Consider the following 19,118-nt stretch of genomic DNA (forward strand, 5'->3'; position numbering starts at 1 on the left):
GAACAAGAAGAACAAGAACAAGAACAAGAACAAGAAGAACAAGAACAAGATAAAAAAATCCCGAGGCACTTCGCAAAAACAAAAAAATTAAAATATAAAAAAGAACTTAGAAAATGATTACAAATATGTTTAAAAGTTGCTAAAATAGGCAATTGTGATAAAAATGTAAAGAGAGAGAGAGAGAGAGAGAGAGAGAGAGAGAGAGAGAGACAGAGACAGAGAGAGAGAGAGAGAGAGAGAGAGAGAGAGGAGAGAGAGAGAGAGAGAGAGAGAGAGAGAGAGAGAGAGAGAGAGAGAGAGAGAGAGAGAGAGTGAACAGGAAAGAGGGAAATCAGTGGATCCTGGAAGGTGGAATTGGTGGGGAGAATAGAATAAGGAGAGGGTGGTGAAGAAGGTTTTACAATAGCTGGCACATTTTGCAACTGAACACCAGTGGTGTGAGGGTTTCTTCTCAATAACACCAGAGAAGGAGAAACAGCCAGCTACTACCACTTCAACTTTAGGAAAAACTAGAGCCCCAAAGAAAGAAAAACAACATTTGAAGTCATGCACAACAAAAGATCTTTGGACCTAGGAAGCTGCATCTGGTGTTTAGGACTATCTTGTTTCCTCTTGTAATGCAGGCATCCGATTCCGGCAGAAGTGTTTCAGGAAAGATACCCGAGGTAATGTCATTCTCCACAGTAGCTTTAACGTCCATGGACTCATCCATCTATACACGAAATGGGGAAGGCTGTTGTTGGTTTAGCCAGGATGTCTTCACATGGACAAACTACTTAAAGTGCAAATAACATCTAAATTAACTTTTTTTTTTTGCTGATAACCTGTATAGATGAGTGTCTAATAGTGCTGCAGACATGTGTAATCTTAGTGTGGAAGTTTAGTGAAACTTACTTTAAATGTAATATTTCAGCCCAACACTGATACCTCCATCTTCACAATAATTTAACATCAGCTGTGGCTGATGGCTAAGCTGACAAACGTGACGAGGAGAGCCGTCTATCACTGCCTCGATGCCTCTCTCTCGGTCCGCCAGGCTATGCCTCTTTCAGAAGCGTTTTTCTAACAGGAAGTGTGACAGAAATAAGTCTCCACCCATACCTTGACTCCCACTTTAATTACTAAAACTCAACAAATCTATTTTAGCTATCTGTGTTCAACAATATTAAATCAACAAGCTAAGGCTAGAGCTATTAGTAGCAAAATACACAACAGAAGCTACATTTTTAAAGCTTTATTAAGTTTTGGAGGCTTAATGTTCTATATAACAGGAGTTTCCAATTTATTTATTTATTTTTTGAGGACCCTCTTGCTCATGTCCAAGACAAGCCAGGACCCCTGTAACGGAATGAAATGACTGTTTCCCCCTCTCCTCTGCACAGAACTAGTCTGCATGAGATATGGCCTCAAGGTCTCATGCATTTGCTTCTAATATGCTTCTTTTCAGCTCAACAGAAGAATGAAGAATGGACTCTTTTCTTTTAATTAATCAAAGAACTCTATTTTAATAAAGCTAATCCAACCAAGTGTTAGTCAATAAATAAGATGTGACCAATCTGTGAAATCAAAATATTAATTACTTTATTATAATCCTATAGAATATGATGAGTAATATGACTTTAAATGTTCCAACAGGACTGATCTCTGCAGCTGCATGGCGGCGCAGTGGTTAGCACTGTTGCCTAGCAGCACGAAGGTTGCAGGTTCAAAACTCAGCTGTGGTCTTTTTGCGTGGAGTTGCGTGTTCTCCCCATGCAAGCGAGGGTTTCCTCCGGGAAATCCGGTTTCCCCCACAGATCACAACATGCCCTATATGTTATAAATTGTAAGTCGCTTTGGATAAAAGCGTCTGCTAAATGAATAAACATAAACATAAACATCTCACGTAGCGTTAAGACATGACACATTGTTTCACTGATCCAATCAGAATCTGCCAAATCTGACGGAGGCGTGGTTTTAGTGGTGTTTGGTTAATCTGTCAACTTTTCATTCGACCATAAACCAAAACATCCGAAGTATAAAACTATGCCCACGTCATCTCTAACGCCAGTTCAAAGCGTTCTAGAGAAGTTGTCGGAGTGGCCAATCCGTAACTCTCCTCTTCAGCCGAAAGAACCAACAACAAGCTGGATAAAATCTGTTGCTGTAACAACCGCTGCAATGGTTCCTTTCAGAATAAAAGCGGAACCATCACGACCCAGGTGGGTCTCACTAGACGCCAACAAAATTGTCGTGACCCGGGAGTATCTCAGACTGGTCTGGTCGGCAACCGCTGCTTTTCCTACTGGCTTCGGTTCCAGAAAAGGTCAAGCTGTACCTCGACATTCCTGATCTAACGGGGACTTCCGCTCATGGTATGTAGGCCGACAAATGGTGTTGAATGTGTTTATGAATCTCCCAATCAAAGCTTAACGCGAAGACATCACCTTCAGTTCCCATCAGAACTAATCGCTTCTTCGGATTTGCTGGTTCTGAGCAACATTACACCTCACCCCATTCACCGTCTCATCCACCTTAGTTACACCATACATTTAGTGTTTAAGTTAGTCTAGTTTAATTTGTTTAGTAATAATTAACATTTAACTTTTAAACTTGACTCTCTCTTCTGTTGTCTCTGAGTGAATACGAAGCTGTTATCTAATCCCTGCATTAAAAAGTTCCAATCTTCTGGTTAAAAATAACCTCACAGATCCATAAGGTTGATTTCATATTTCCTATGGAATCCTACGCCTTATGGCTTATTAAATAACATGTCATTTAAATCATTACACCCCCAACCCCAACTCCTACATGCGTAAACACATTAAATGTGATCATTTACCATCTTTGTACAGACACACAGAGCTATAAATTGTATGGAATTATGATTATACTGTAGGGTGTGTTATTGGGAGTTTATAAATGTAATTTTTACAAATAAATTATTGTTAACCTCACAATCTCAGCAAAGGCAAAATTGTGGGGAACCCTGCTCTATAAAATGGCTAAAATAAAATAAGTGTAGTACTAGCGTTCAGACAATGGAGGGCAGCAACTCCCCATCTTCCCTTTCTAAAAAAAATGCTGTTGGAAACCAGATTGTTGTTTTATTTTTTGCCAGCAGAGGGCGCAAATCCATGTTCTTCAAAGGGAAGAGGAAGTGTTTCTAAAATTTAACTCTTAACTTTATAAATCCAGCTCCTTCTTCGCCTCCTCCTTAATATTAATATTCCAAAGAGGACAAAACAGATTAAGATTTTTTAAAGCTTCCTTAAGATACGGAGGCTAAAATATTCTCTTCTGAATGAAAACAAAGAACAAACATGCAGAACCAGCTTTCAGACATTAGAGGACAGCAACTCCCCATATTCCATTCTTTGTTAAATATAGTTTCTAATCAAACATGCCAGATAGAAAACTATTAGGTCTTGGTTCAAAGACATTCACAAACTGACCTGCTCTGGCTGGGGGTCAACAGCACAGATCTGCGTATCCCGATCAACTAACACCGTCAGCCTTTTTCTAAGCCGGTCAGCAGGTTGGGAACAGCAGTGCAGGCTGCCTTCAGGAGGGAGGAGGGGAAGAACTCTGTGCCGCTGTCCATGGTGCTGAAGTTAAGAAAACAGCTGAAGATGGCACCGTCAAAGGTGTTGATCACCCACTACTAGGATGGACAGGCAGCAGCCCTAACACACTGATTTTTATTTTCAATGGTCCATATTTTTGTTTTCAAAAAGAAAAGCATGAATGGTTTGATATTTTACAATAAATGTAAAAACTACACAAATAAACATTTATATATGGACAGTTTTTAACGCTGAACTTGCCCGTTTAATTTTGCTGACAGACCTGTGGCTGTGAATAAGTGTATACGCAGCCCTGAGTTTGGCATGTGATGGACCTTGTCTCCACGTGAACCCAAACATTATGCCTTTGCCTTAAAATGAAAACACAAACAGCAAACAGAAGACATTTTTATTTCTTTTGGCAAATGAAAAACTTGTTTTCATAAATGTCACCAACAATACTTTGGATATTGAGCACCCTTTAGCCCAAATAACTGTTGTGTAAATTAGTGCTAGGTTTCTTCTTGGTCAAAACTGTTTCAATGCACAGTTGCAAACCAAATGCAACGTGGCTCCCTTTGAACACAAACTTTCCTGATCCCATCCCTTGGACTGAAACGAGGGGAAGACCAGGAAGAAAATCCACCAAATATTGCACAAAATGGCAAAAGCAGTTTAGAAAATTGGCCCAAATCAACAGTGATGATAACAAAGATAAGCTGTGACTGACTTAAAAACTGGTTTAAAACAGATAAATATTCACAAATTTTACTGCTTTTAACTAAAGCACTTGTGACTTTTCATGCACACAAAACATGCACGCGCGCATACACACACACACACACACATACGCACACCTGACATGAGGATGAAAAGCAGAGTCGATGGTGGGCTCTTCGGTTTTACAGATGGATGATGGGAGGAACCTGAACACACACACAGCAGAGTGGGTGATAAAACCACCGCTGAGTAAATCAGCGCCCCGGGTCTCGTCTCAGCAGACCTTCTCCTGCCTCAGGACGAGTCCGAGTTACACAGAGACTGTTGGATATTTAAAGCGCTCGAGGCCTCTTGGGAGTTATTTGTTTGCTAGCTTGTTCCTCTTCTTGGAGATTACAACGGAAAGACTTGACTTTATCTAAAGGAAGACAGAAAATCACACACTTCTTTACAGCCTGTAGCAGGAAAAACACAACAAACTGAAGTGCAGCTTTGATTACATTCTGGAAAAGACAAATGTTACAGGAATAGTTTAGAGTTGCTGCTATGTGAGTGGTTGATTTCAAACCCAACATCTATACCTAATAAAGTGGCCAGTGAGTGTTTCTTGTTTTGAACAGAAAGAGCAGAAACATGTCTGGTTTATCGTTTAACAACAGCAGACTGGTCTTTACCTCTCAGCTCAGTGAGAATGTCTATCTTCTGATCCAGGATCTGCTCCAGTTGGGTTGCATATGATTCAACATCATAATCCACCTCCTCTGTCATCTCTAGAAGAACCTTCTCATCTTCCAGCCAGCGGATTGACTCCTGGGAACAAGAAGATGTAGTTTAACTGGCAGCCGTTTACCAAAAGTGACTGCTTTTGATGGGCTGGACATGGTTTGGTTTGTTTTGGGACCTGGAACACCGCCCTGTGATCCTCCAGCACCTGCTCCTCCATCTCCACTAGCTGAGAAACCACTTCATGGAAGGTGAACAGCTGTGGGGAAACTTCTTCCTCCTGAAATGAAAATAAAACACTTTTTTGTTCCAGCATACGTCTCAGACACATCTGTTGACTTTTTCAGTTGGTACCATTCACTTACATTACATTAGCAAAGCTAATGCTAAAAGAGGACTGCCGGATCAGGAGAACGACTGGTCTGGTTACAAATAGGTGTTTCCTACTTATCTATGGAAAATATAGCAGCAGACATAATTGAACTTTGGGGTGGAATATCCCCTTAACACTGGTTTCTAGTCCCAGGCCTACAGAACATTTGTAAATGTGTGTTCATCGTTATATTCTCATATTGACATGGTTCCAGTCCCACTCCGCTCCATTTGGACCAAGACATGGCTCCCTAACCACAGCAAAACAGCTCAAAGAGGAAAAAGAAGAAAGAAAATAGATGTAGCATCATGAATGTCCTGTTTTGGACCTAAAGGTCATGATCTGCTGCGTCTGCTCGAGCAGAGACATAAAGTCTCTAACAGGCTAATCTACATGAGATAGTGGCCAAGGTCTTTCATGCACTCTGCTCATCTGAACTGCTTCATCTCTGTCAAGACAAAGACAAAGAACTATTTGGATAAATACATAATCAACAGTTATTACCAATAATAATGTGACCCCAATGTTCAATCAATTTGTGAAATGGCAATGTTATTACTTGATATTATAATTCTGTGATCAGTAGTATTTTACAAGTAATTGTAATCCTGGACATTTGCATTAGACACTAATGACACGTAATGCTAAAGTCACATGACACATTTCCTTTTGTCTGATCCAATCAGAACCATAGTTTCTGGCCAGGCGTGGTTTTCTGTGGTGTTTGTATAAGCCCTCTTTTGCATGTCAAATTCTGATTCACCAGTAAACCAAAATATGACAATTATAAAAACTAACTATCCCACACCACCCTTTCTTTAGTTCAAAGCGTTCTAGAGAAGTCTCGGACAGGCCATCCGGACTTCCTCTTCAGCCATAAAGAACTTCGACAAGCTGGATAAAATAACTTTCTTTCCCAAGGTCCCATCTGGCTGCCTCCACAGAAGGAAGAACTCCAGCTCGAATCAATCGATTGCTACTTTCAAGAATGATTTCCTAAATCAACATGAACTTCTCCCATGACTTATAATCTAGATAATTATTAAATAAACATTTGTTTATTACTACTTATAATAATTATAGTATAATGAAATGCTTCATTAATCTGTGCACACTGAATGGATGTTATATTATGTGTGTCTACTAGAACCTGCTATGTGTTCAACATGTTTTGACGACCAGGTCCTCACACCTGCACTCACACAATAACAAGTACGGTTAAGTTAAACTCCAACACATAACTTGCCCTTTTAACCAGTCAGAACATCCGGTATCAAAGAAGGTGTGTTTCTGAGTTGTCTTGGTAACATCTCCCAAGCTGTCAGCCTCTGATTGGCTGTGAAAATCATATCATCAAAACCTTAAAACTGGGTCATCCTGAGTTATTCGACAGTTCTAGAGAATCGCTCAGACCGGCCATCTGTAGCAAAACCTCTTTAACCATCAAAGATTTTGACACGTCGTCAAAACCTTTTTGCACCTGCAAAGCTGATGAGCAAACAGTTCCTGCAGAAACAAAGCTGATATTGTTAGACTCCTTAAGAGTCCGCCAGACGCACGGTTCCATCCAGCTGTTGTGGCCCGAGACATCTCTGGGCCGAAGAGTCGGTACGACGGTATTCTACAGCCCTCCGGTGCCAGAGGTCAGCCGACCCCTGCAACTTTCGGATCCACCAAGAGGGTCTCTCCAAAATGGGTGAAGTAGACATGACAGATTGCATTTGATGTGCTTCTGATGATAACAACTTTATAGCTTAGAGCAAACCAAATTCTTTTCACCAGAACTCAGCTTACTTTGATAAGGAAGCTCTGACTGACATTGCATTCACACATAGGTTCCTTCATCACGTTTAGTTACATCCACTCACAGTAAATGCTTAGGTAATTAGTCATGTTTTAAATTGTTTGCAAAATAAATTCTTATTTTTATAAACCTGACTCTTTCTCGAAGTAACACGAAGTGTGGTTAACCACTGAAAAAGCAAAGAACCTAGATCTTCTGAATTAAATCCTAGAATCTTCTGAATAATTACAATAAAGACCTCGCAGGTTAATATTTTATATTTTTAGATATACCTGGAGCGGGTACTGCATGCATTTGTAATTTCTAAGCTTGATTACTGCAACTCTCTTTATTCGGGGTTGCGTCAGTCATCACTGCATCGCCTACAGGTTGTGCAGAACAGCGCAGCTAGGTTCCTGACTGGGACCAGGAAACAGGACCACATCAGTCCGGTTCTGGCCTCCGTGCACTGGCTTCCAGTTTGCTATCGTGCACAATTCAAAATCCTCGTCTTTGTTTTTAATTTCTTCCAGGGTGGTGGTCCTCCCTATCTGGCCACGCTCCTGAACAGACATTCCCCATCACGAGCTCTGCTCTCCTCTGACCAAGGCCTGCTCGCTGTCCCTCGTTCTAGGTGTCGTACTCGCGGGGACCGGGCTTTCTCAGTCCTAGCACCGTCACTCTGGAACCAGTTGCCATCCTCAGTTAGGCTGTCCCCATCTCTGCCAGCCTTTGAGTCGCCTAAAAACCCACCTCCTCCGCTTGGCATTTCCTGAATATGTTTGATTCGGCCCTCTTTTACGTTGAATTTATTTTACAGTTTTCATTGGTTCACTCTATCCCTTGTTTTACCCATCTGTCCTGTACTAGAATGTTTCACCGTTTTTTGTAATTTGAATTGCTTTTATTTTTGATTTATTCACTATATTTGTACTTCTACTGTACCATGTTCAGCGCCTTGTGCTTCCTGACAGGGTTGCGGAAGGCGCTTTATAAATAAAGCTTTGATTGATTGATGATTGATTGATTGATTGATTGGTTGGTTGATTGATTGATTGATTGATTGATTGATTGATTGATTGATTTATCTTCCTGGTCATAACAAATAAAAATAATCGATTTACCTACACTACATCAGTTTGGTTTCAGGAGTCATTTCATTCAATGAACCAGTTACAAATGTTCCTTATTGTGATGTTACAAAAAGGAAATGTAGCATACATCTACATTTTACATAGAATTTTAATAGAATCATTTCAACAAAAACTTTCTATTTCTTAAATAATTTTGTGTCTCCAACGAGTCACCAACAGCTGACACGCTGGCTTGAGTACTTCATGACTGGCTTTGTGTCTCAGAACCGATTAGAAGCTTCTAGCTTTCATGTTACGTTCAGAGTTCACAACCTACGAAAAAAAGTTCTTACATTCTGTTCACAGAGCAGTTTGAGATCATCTCTCTGAGGAGAGCTACCAATGCCCCACTGAGCCTCCAGAACCTCCAGCTGGGTGATGTGTCCTCCTTCCATCACTGCTGCAGGGTCCATACTGAGGTCCTTCACCCTGAAAACACAACCGCGCTGCTTAAACAACCCTGTTATAAACAACAGAGAAGGGAAGCTTAAAGCAGTGGTTCCCACGGTGATGTGTTTAGCAAATAATGTTTCTAAACTAACAACAGCCCAGAGTCTGACTGGTTTCACATGTGGATATGAACAATGACTTGAGGAAACTTAAGATGTGGTGAATAAAGTCGTACTCGTATGAAGGAGAGAGCTCCGAGCGGCCTCCTCCACCAGCGCTCTGTGAGAAGGGGATGTCTGAAGGACTGATTCCAAACTCTTTCACTCTGAAGAAACATGATAGAAAAAATGAATACAGACATTTAGGAGGTAGAAGCTCGTGTTCATGCTTCAGGTCATTTCAACGACATGTGAATTTACAAGAAACAAAAAGCAGGGATGCACCAAAATACAAATTCTTGGCCGAAACTGAAAACCAAAAACGAGGAAGCCAAGGCCGAAAACCGAAACACCAAAATAAATGATTATGCAATAATTAGAACCATAGCATTAGAAGGACTGTAAAATTAACCCTTTGTGATCCAAAGTTGCAATATTGCATGAAACAAGCCTCGGCTGCAAATATAATCCCTCATGAAGTTATGACTTTACACCAGAAGATAGCAGAGATGTGTAACTTCAGTCTGAGCCACACCTTTGGGTGTTTCTATTGAGATTTTATAGAGTTTGAAAACTGTCCCTCATCCGGAGGCTCCCGACTCATGAGAGCAGACGAGCGGGGCTCACAGAGGGTGAATGTTACCATATATAAGAGAGGAGAAACTCACAATGCTGACAGGTCTGTTCACTGTTGATGAAGCTCTTTGTCTGGTAATGTCTGACGCTGACTCTGACTCAGCGAGGAAGAAGGTGATGCTGCAGCTGCGCAGCAGCAACAGAGTGTGTGTGTGTGTGTGTGTCATGAGAGTAAACACGCTTCACACACATGATCCAAAGCAAATTTCACCATGTTCTGGACATGGTGGGTGTAGAAAGGATGGTAACAACATTGCTATAGTGACAGACGTAGTGCTGCAGGGTTTTTCCTGGCTCAAATTGAGGCAGAGGTGGTGCCATCCTGACCACACGCCAGCACATGCATACTCTGTGCATTCAACTGCTTCACTTTTTTTAGGCAAAATGTTTTGTCGTTAAGTGTTTTAATCTAAGCTTCTGTTGATTAATTGAATATTCCATTTGTCAACGTTTCAAGTGAAATAAAACTGGTTTGCTGGTAAAAATATATGGAATAAAACAACAAAATCATCAGGCTGAAATAACAGACTCATTATGAAAGGCTCAATAATATGCATTAGATTGGTGTTTAGTTCCCTTTTTCCCATCTGATATCTATAATTAAAGTATTTTTAAATATTTGACCTACATTTCAGTAACATTTTAGGTTTGTATTAATAACACTCATCTTAGTCAAAATAACACACAAATACATCCAGTAAAATATAATGCATTTCATTAACATGCATTTGTATTGGAAATGGTAATAACATTTAATTACTGCTGCTAACAATGTAATGGTGGCATGTCTATTATGTACGGGTTGGCAATAATCCAGTTTAAATTATGTTCAAAGATAGAAGCGTTTGTGAATTATATACTACAACAGCTTGACGTACTTCCTGCCCCGGTGTGTGGAGCAGACTTGTAGCAGTAATGTGACTCGTATCTGCAGCGGTTCTGATCCGTAGCGCTGCAGCATGCAGAACAGGATGGTCGGGACTTTTCATCCACTTGTAGAATTTAGTCTTTCTTAGTTTTACCATCATCATATATTTTTCTGTGCGCCACTTGATCGTGAGACTGCTACCCGTTAGCTTTAGCATTAGCCAATCTGCGTGTAGCTGCACTTTTGATCCCAAACTTTGGACCGGTTCTGCCTTTGCTGGTTCCTTTACTTTCCTCCACTGCATCCAGATGACCACACTTTGCGCCAGTAAAAAGCATTTTTCTTACACGTAACTTACTTTTGTTCATAAAGTTCTGAGGAACATAGAAATTCAAAGATGTTGCACCAGTGCTACATTTAAAAATAGACAGACGCGCACAGACAGTGTTTTTCGTCGCGCTTTACAGCCTTGCTCTGATATGGAAGAGCCTGGAGGAAAATCAGGACATCAACAGCGCCAACCACAGATATGTAACTAGCGAGAAAAGCAGTTTTTAGGCCCGAGCAGCAAAAGCGCTGCGAAGGCCTATTGTATCTGCTCTGTTTATTTTTCTTCCGCCAAGTAAATTGGCTTTCTGGAGGCCTTAACATACCCGAAAACTCAGGAATTTTTGCACACATGTCGGGCGTGGTGTAAAATTTTGTATTTTAAAGGTCCCAAAAATATCACAATAAAACTTGCTCCACAGCGCCCCCTAGAATGTGAAAAATACCCCCTCCATAAACCTTAGTTTGTCGTAGTTATGAAATTTTGTACACTTGTAGTACTCAACAGTCCGCACAGAAAAGCCTCTTGCAACCATGGTCAACATAAAACAAGAAGTCGGCCATTTTGGTTTGAAGTGGTGATTTTGACCCTGTTTTGGCCGTTTCTAGGGTCTGCATCTGATTGATTTACTCGATCATTTTTCGCACGATCGTCTCAAAAGTTGTGGGAAATTGCTCAGAAGGAATGGGCGATCAAATAGAAAAAATAAAACTGACTTTTCGTATATGCTGAGGGGGCGTGGCCAGGCCTCGAAGTTCGACTACTCGCCCAAAAAATACAAATGGCTATAACTTCATACTCAAATAGAGTAGAGTTACAAAAATTTCTGTGGTCATTCGACATCCAGCCACAAACTAAATTGAATGGTCAGATGATGACATCACACAAGCCCCGCCTCCTCTGGTGAAATTTTACTGTGATAGGTCCCAAATCGCCCCATTTCACTTAATCACCACTAATTTGTAGCTGGTAACTCAAGACAAGTGGGGGTTGCTTGGCGTCGCTTTATGGGAGTTTTCAAAAGAGGGCGGGACTGTGGCGGCACAGCAAAGTCAGGCGTACCGCAGTGGCCATACGTTTGCCTCTCATTTTGTCATTTCTAAAGATATCACCACGAAACTTCTGGTGAGTCATCCTAGTCCGGCCCCCCAAAAAATCTGATGTGAAAATCCGGTGGGTGTGGCCTATTTTCTTAAATAGCGCCTCCTAGGACCATTAAAATTGTCAGCCCCAAGCCAAGCTTTGACTGAGGATTACGAAATTTGGTACACTAATGTAGTGTCTCAGGACCTACAAAAAAGTCTCTTGGAGCCAAGTGCTAAAGCCTGATTCATGCTTCTCCGTCAGCTCCGCAAGAGACAGGCACGCACGGGTTGACGGAAGCGTTTTGCTCTCATACTTCTCCGTCTCCTGGAGAGTGCTGCAAAGCAATTCCCCGGCAGGACAACAGAGGGTGTAGCGCTGTTCAGTGGTATCCTGATAGTGTGTTTAGATTGTTTTTTTTTTTGTATATAAGAGACTTTTTAACACAGACAAATTTGTCTCTCTTCCTCCTCCACCTCTTCATGAACTCGCCACTTCTAAACCCACATTTCCTTCAACCAATAAAACGCTTGCTGCACATCTTTTCACTCCTCCAGTCACGGGGGAATTAAACGTTCATGTTTTTAGAGTTTTTTCACGAGGTATTCTTCAAACTTCTCCGTGTCTGCCGCTTGTTATCCTCGGCTCTCTTTATGTTTTTGAGGGTGCAATGGCGGTGCTGTAGACAACAGTGGCGTCCTGACCAATCACAAGCTGGCGTTGTCCGTCTCGACTGACGAATGTTTAGAAAAGAGAGCTCGACTCCGTCCGTTCTTGCAGAGCTCTCCGGCAGGTCCGCAAGGACGTTGCATGTCTCCGCACTGACGCAGACGGAGAAGCATGAATCAGGCTTAAGTCACACAGGAGGTCGGCCATTTTGGCTCCATTTAGTGGTTTTTGCACACATTGTTTGGAGAATGATGCCCCATCGCCCTTTTCACCGATCACCTTCAAACTTCTGCTATATCCTCTTAAGCTATAGGGGGGGAAATTCAACCATTGGATTTTTCTAAAGTTGAAAGGTGTGGGCGTGGCTAAGCCTCAAACTTTGACCCATCTCCACGCCACTCTTTTTTTCACAGCTCCCTATTGGACTCCTTTCACCCAATCACCAACAATCTCTGGCAAATAGCAGTAGACAAGTTGAGGTAACTTGGGTGTCCAGTATTGGCAGGTTTCAAAAGAAGGCGGGGCTTTGGGTGCATGGCAAAATTCGCCATCACGCCATGTAAATATGTTTGCCTTTCATTTCCTCTGTTATCATGATATCGCCACGAAATCTCTGGTGAGTGATCCTAGTCTGATCCCCAATAGAAATGAACGTGATAGGTTGGTGGGCATGGCCTATTTTTTGAAATTGCGCCCCCTAGAACCATTACAACTGTCAGCCCCAAGCCGTGCTTTAATTGAGAACTACGAAATTTGGTACACTAATGTAGTGCCTTGGGACCTACAAAACAGTCTCTTGGAGCCAAGGTCAATGTCGCACAGGAAGTCGGCCATTTTGGTCCAAGTACTCCATTTAGTGGTTTTCGTACGCGTCGTTTGGAAAGTGATGCCCCATCTCCCTTTTCACCAATCGCCTTCAAACTTCTGCTATATACTTTTAAGACATAGAGGAAAAAATTCAACCGACGGATTTTTTAAAGTTGAAAGGTGTGGGCGTGGCTAAGCCTCAAACTTTGACCTTTCGCCATTACATTACTTGACGTAATAACTCCAATGTGCATGATCAGATCCATATCAAACTTTGTCTGTGTGATCACTGACCACATCTCAAGACAGTGACAATGTGGACAGCTGACATCACCTAAGCCTCGCCCCCTGACAACAGGAAGTCGATTGTTTTATGGTGAAATGCCCATATTTGTCCCCTCTAATTTAGTCAACATGACACTAAGGTCATGCACCGACTTCATGATGCCGTAATGACCATTCAGTTCTGATAGCTTTCCAGAAAGGGAGGGGCTTTGATGCCATGGCGCATTCTGGTGTGACGCCGTGACCTTACGTTTGACTGCAACTTCCACAAACAGCCTCCGATCTGCACAAGACTGAACATGGCAATCAACAATCATGCCCTTTAGCCAATGAGGCCCAAACCGTTGGTGAACATTGTATAATATCACCACAGCGTCCCCTACATAACTTTAAATCTGTAATAACTCGTACAGACGAGGTCACAACTGCACCAAACTTGCTATGTGTCATCACACAAAGGCACCCAACACAATCCTGTGGTCATTGGTTGATATTGCTTTAGCCCCGCCCCTGACAGATATTAGGCCCTGAAAAACACATGCATGATGCAATTCACACCAAACTGCACACAAATGATTGTTGTCAACCTACAAACTTCTTCATGGAATATTTCCTAAATTTGGGACAGCGCCCCTTAGATACAATAAAACCTTTGTAACTTCTGCAAAAAAGCTCCAAACTATATCAAACATGGTGGGAGTCATCACACAACTGCAATCAACACATGTATGCGCTCACTCGTTCAAATCGCTTTAACTACGCCCACTTACAGCCTTTTGGCTCTAGATGACCCATGCAATGTTTGATTGATGCCAACTTAACAGAAAACCATCTTTGATGACCAAAGATTACCTCTATGGGATTTAGCTGTAAATGGTCACAGCGCCCCCTAGATGGGTTCAAACTTTATCAACTTCTAAAGACAACGTCAGAATGGCATTATACTTGGCTTGTGTTATCACGTGACTGCACCAAACACATTGATGTGGTTGTTGGTTCAAACCCCTGTAGCTCCACCCCCTTTCGGCTCTCTGGCTCTAGATAACACACACAATGTCTGATTGATGCCAAAATAACAGAAAACCATCTTTGTCAACCAAAGCTGACCTCAATGGGATTTTTCTGTAGTTGGTCACAGCTCCCCAGCGGACGTGCCCGGGTGCACCAAACTGCCGGCCAGGCCGGAGTGGCGCGGAGCTGCGAGGGCCGAATGACGCTGCTTGCAGCTTTAATTGATCTTCTTTTTCTGCAGCGGTTTTATCGCTTTTCTGTGCACCGCTGCTGATACAGCGTCCCTGTAGTGGCGCAACGCCGCAACTGCAGTTAAAATAACATCCATATAGCTGGAGGCAGAGTGAAATCAGGCTGGGGCGGCACAAAATTAGCTGGAGGCGGAGGCGGCCGCCCCGCAAATTTGAATGCAGGAAAATCCCTGAGTGGGAATGTAAAAGAAGACGCAGTAGATGTGAAACTGAAAGCAAACGTGTGTCACATAATTGATGTGATCATTCCAGTGTTTGTAATTAAACAGCATTACTAAAAGGGGAAAACATTACTATTGAAATCAGAATGTACTGTTTAGGGGTGTAACGGTACGCAAGGGGACTGAACCAAACAGGCCGAACTGAAATGGTTCAACGCTCCCCCGTGAGCCGTTACACCCCTAGTACTGTTTTTATGAAGCAAAGAGCACGTTGCCACATGAGGGTGGAGTGAGATGTTTCTGCTGTGTTCTAGGTGATTAAGATGTTTCGGGTGAAACATTTCGGTGCATCCCTAATAAAAAGCATTTGGATGTTTGTTTGTTTTTATTACCTGTTGGCATATCTTAGTGTATTTAGTGTGTTTTCACAGGAAGCCATTCCAGGTGAAATGGTCGCAATCTGTGGACAGAAAGGTTGATAATGATTAACAGAACTTCATCCAAAACTACCAAGGACCACGCCACAACGGCACATGTTTAAAGGTTTCACGAAGAAAGAGATCCAAGGGATGGATGAGATTCAGCACACACACACACACACACACACACACACACACACACACACACACACACACACACACACACACACAAGTGGAAACTGAAACAAGAAGTAATGGAAGGGAAAATAAAATAAGGCAGGGATGAGGAGGGTGAGTTAGATCTGAGCAACCTGCTCTAGACCTGAAGTTAACATCTTAACTCTGTCATTTAGATCAGATGTGATTCAGTCGACTGTAGGCTCAGAGCCACAAGCTCGTGATGAACTTTTGGGTTATTTTTCTTACCATACATGTTCTGGAGTTTTCTCCTATGAAGGAGTCCCTCAGCACTTGGGTTAACTTGCTCGCTCTGAATGGAGTGTGTGGCTTATTTCTGCCCAGGGCTCGGATGCACTCCTGCAGAAACACACCCTAATATTTAACGAACTCCCTTATTTATGCTTCCAAATGTTTCCATAGAGAAAACACAGCTGCAGCTTTCAGCTCAACTTAGCCAACTCATGAACAAAGCTGCTTTCCTGCTAAAATATTTGTATCCAGCCCAGGCATTCTCCTGATCTAGCAGTATTCTGTTAGCTTTAGCGTAGCACAAATCATGTAAGTGAATGGTAACAGCTAGCATTTCATGTGAAAAATTCACTTCATTCAAATCAATTAAATTCAAAGATAATTTATTAATCCCTGAGGGAAATTACTTAATAATGATCATACATTTTTGGTGACCTCAATAATCGTATCGACTGGAAATTAAAATAATAAGCAACACAGAAGAGTTGCAGAAGCCGACATAGATTTGGGATTAAATTATGGCAAAGTCTGGCTGTAAGCTGCTGCTGCACAACACAAATATATGTGTGGTAAAGGAACAGTGTAATGAGTAGGTGTTGTATCAACTAGTCGACTTCACTGCTCTGTAGTGACTTTTTATGCCTTTCATAGACTAGTCGCTGTCACGTGATAATGGCCGACAAGATGCAGTCCTCGGAAAAGACAGCAGGTGATGAGTCCCTGCTTGTCAGGAGGCGATTCACTGTGTCAGAGCGTCAGTATCTGACACCCGCCGTAAAACGGACATTTGACCAAATTGTGACCTTTACTCTCTTGCAATTTGACCTTCCCTTCACCCCCATCCTAACCTTAACCAGCTCAAAGCTCTGATCGTTGACGCGCTCCAGACATCTGCGTCCTGAGCACGGCCACAGTAACATTATCATATCAGGTGTCGCCACCTCAAAAACAAATTCAACACGCGATCGTTCATGTCGGCTCATTTCCTTTTATGTTTACTGTCTTTTATTTGTGCCTGATGCGTTTCGCTGCTGTGGAGTGGAGCGCATCACCTGTTTCGTTCTCTGATGATTTTACCTCACCGGTGCGGCCGGCACGCACTCCGCTGTTTTTGCGGTCGGTAGATCTTTTAGAACTGCACAGGGGGAGGGGTGGAGGGCTGAAGCAAGATGCAGAAACTACCGTTGTCAAAAGAGATGTTTAACTTAGAAAATGTGGGCGCAATTTTAATTGTCAGAAACTTCAGCAAACCCACCCACTTCAGGTGTATGACATCATCAACGACTAGTCAAAGTCGACTCAATTTTCATTACTTGACGGTCGACTTAAAAAAAAATTAAGTCATGCAGCCCCTAGTAGTGAGTGGACATGTCCCAGCTGGGCTGATGCTTTTTCCCACTTATCTAACTGAGGAACATGGCGACAGACTAATTTTCAGTTAAAGGTGGAATATCCCTTTAAAAAAAACTTCCTTTAAATTCAGAAGCAGGACTGAAGCCCCGGGTGTCCAGGCAGAACCAAGCTAGTGGCAGAAGTCAATCAGGGTAACCGACTCAGACCTTGAGTGCCAACAGACTCTTGTTGATCTCTGCTCCTTCCAGTCGAGTCTGGCGGTCAGCGCTGGACGTGTCCGCCCCTCTCTCATTCCCCGCCAGGTCAATAAGGGAGAACTTTCCATGCATCTTCCCCCGCCGGCGCAGGATGATCTGGAACACGGCGTGGCTACGAGAGGAGTGGGCGTTGGCAGACGTCTGACCGGAAGTCCTAAAGGAGGAACAGAGAACCATCACACACACGCACACACTCGCTGTTATTGACTATAATCTCCTCTGGTTTTTACCTGCAACTGTTCCCCATCTCAATAAGCTTGAGAACGTCCTCGGTGCATTTCACCTCCCTCTCCTGCAGCCCCACCACCTGCACCTGCTGCTTCCCATCCTCCAGCACCCGTAACTTGGCCTTACGGTTCAGCAGGTCAAACACCTGTAAATCACCACACATTCAAAGGATCTGCATCCCTTCGCAGTTTATAGCAGGACGGACACATCACTTTGGTACCACTTTACAACAACAAGGCTCTCCTCGTAAAGGGCTGATAAATAGTTCAGAGATGTTGCTGCGACTTTCCTCCCCGAACACAGACCGTGGGTGGAGAATCCCAGAGAACATGTTTGGAGACACTACATCACAAAAGTTAGTCCTAATACCCTGAACATTCATCCAGATGGGTGCACCTGAGTTAGGTAAATAACCTGAAACCACACCACAGGAAACCCAGAGCACCTGTGCCACCTTAATAAACATGAGTTTTAATGCGTATTAATTCATCTCCATTGATTAGGAGCGAGAAACTGACTGGTTTCGTCCCAAATAGTGAGCCAAATCTGTTCACCTATTTATTTAATTTAGAGTAAACAATTAAATAAACATTTCAGACTAAGTTACTACCTTTTAGACACAAAGAGCATTTGGAAACATCAAACATCAGCAAACTATCAAAGAGAGCTTTGTAAAGTGGGACCTTAACATCTACATTCATCAGCAGTGAGTAGAACCATGCAGTAAATACTAACTTTGCCACTGTAGATCTCAAAAAACGTGGCAAAAACTTGCAGATCCAACTTCTTATAGGCAGGTTTCTTCAGCATCAGAAAAACGTCTCTGGCTGCAGAAAGAAATGCAGACAATCTGAATGAATGAATGAATGAATGAATGAATGAATGAATGAATGAATGAAGCAGCTGTGAAGCCTGTGGAGTATAGGAGACTGACCAGACAGTGCATAGATTCCTTTAGAGCAGTCCTGGTTTTTTCCAGAAAAGTCTCCTCCCATCGTCTGAAAGGAATTGAGTCACAACATGACAGACAAACTAAACACAACCGCCTCTCAAGCACAAATCGAGGCACTCACGTGCGTTTTCCCGCTTCCAGTTTGTCCGTAAGCAAAGCAGGTCGCCATGCCCCTCTCAAAAATGGTCTCAACTAGCGGCTGAGCGGTGAACCTGCAGCAGAGAGGGGGTGGGGTTGTTCAGCGTCTGCATTTTGGTGCAGGTGGAGGAATCCACCAGGCGTACCTGTAAACCATTTCATTGGTGGAGTTCTCATCAAAAGCATAATCGAAGCGGAAGGTCTGATTCTCCAGGTAGCGAGTGAGGTCGACTTTCTGCTTTGGCTCGTGGACCATCACCACGTCTTTACTGGGAATAGTGATCACATCCAGATCCTTCACCGACAGCTCTGAAGAAACAAACACAACCCTTCTGAACCACACCAACACTAAATCCACCTAAAATCCAGTAATCCCGTTTTCTTTTTTATTCTAACTCAGACATAACAAAGAAATGAA

At 42.6% G+C, this 19,118-nt stretch overlaps 1 protein-coding gene across 1 annotated transcript in view; it reads right to left on the bottom strand.

Annotated features, from left to right (window-relative positions):
• Window positions 1-4,457: 4,457 nt before the first annotated feature.
• Window positions 4,458-19,118, bottom strand: part of LOC107374802 (kinesin-like protein KIF2A) — a 30,485-nt gene continuing 15,824 nt past the window's right edge. The window contains exons 9-21 of the mRNA XM_015943069.3: window positions 18,847-19,009; window positions 18,684-18,774; window positions 18,545-18,608; window positions 18,346-18,437; window positions 17,613-17,755; window positions 17,332-17,536; window positions 15,770-15,880; window positions 15,317-15,384; window positions 8,903-8,992; window positions 8,571-8,706; window positions 5,167-5,268; window positions 4,940-5,075; window positions 4,458-4,683 (exon numbers count right to left, since the gene is read on the bottom strand). Coding sequence (XP_015798555.3) covers window positions 4,598-4,683; window positions 4,940-5,075; window positions 5,167-5,268; window positions 8,571-8,706; window positions 8,903-8,992; window positions 15,317-15,384; window positions 15,770-15,880; window positions 17,332-17,536; window positions 17,613-17,755; window positions 18,346-18,437; window positions 18,545-18,608; window positions 18,684-18,774; window positions 18,847-19,009 — 1,487 coding nt within the window. The 3' untranslated portion in view covers window positions 4,458-4,597. The remainder of the gene's footprint in view (window positions 4,684-4,939; window positions 5,076-5,166; window positions 5,269-8,570; window positions 8,707-8,902; window positions 8,993-15,316; window positions 15,385-15,769; window positions 15,881-17,331; window positions 17,537-17,612; window positions 17,756-18,345; window positions 18,438-18,544; window positions 18,609-18,683; window positions 18,775-18,846; window positions 19,010-19,118) is intronic.

Source organism: Nothobranchius furzeri, chromosome 6 (assembly GCF_043380555.1).
Source record: "Nothobranchius furzeri strain GRZ-AD chromosome 6, NfurGRZ-RIMD1, whole genome shotgun sequence".
NCBI classification, from domain to species: Eukaryota; Metazoa; Chordata; class Actinopteri; order Cyprinodontiformes; family Nothobranchiidae; genus Nothobranchius; species Nothobranchius furzeri.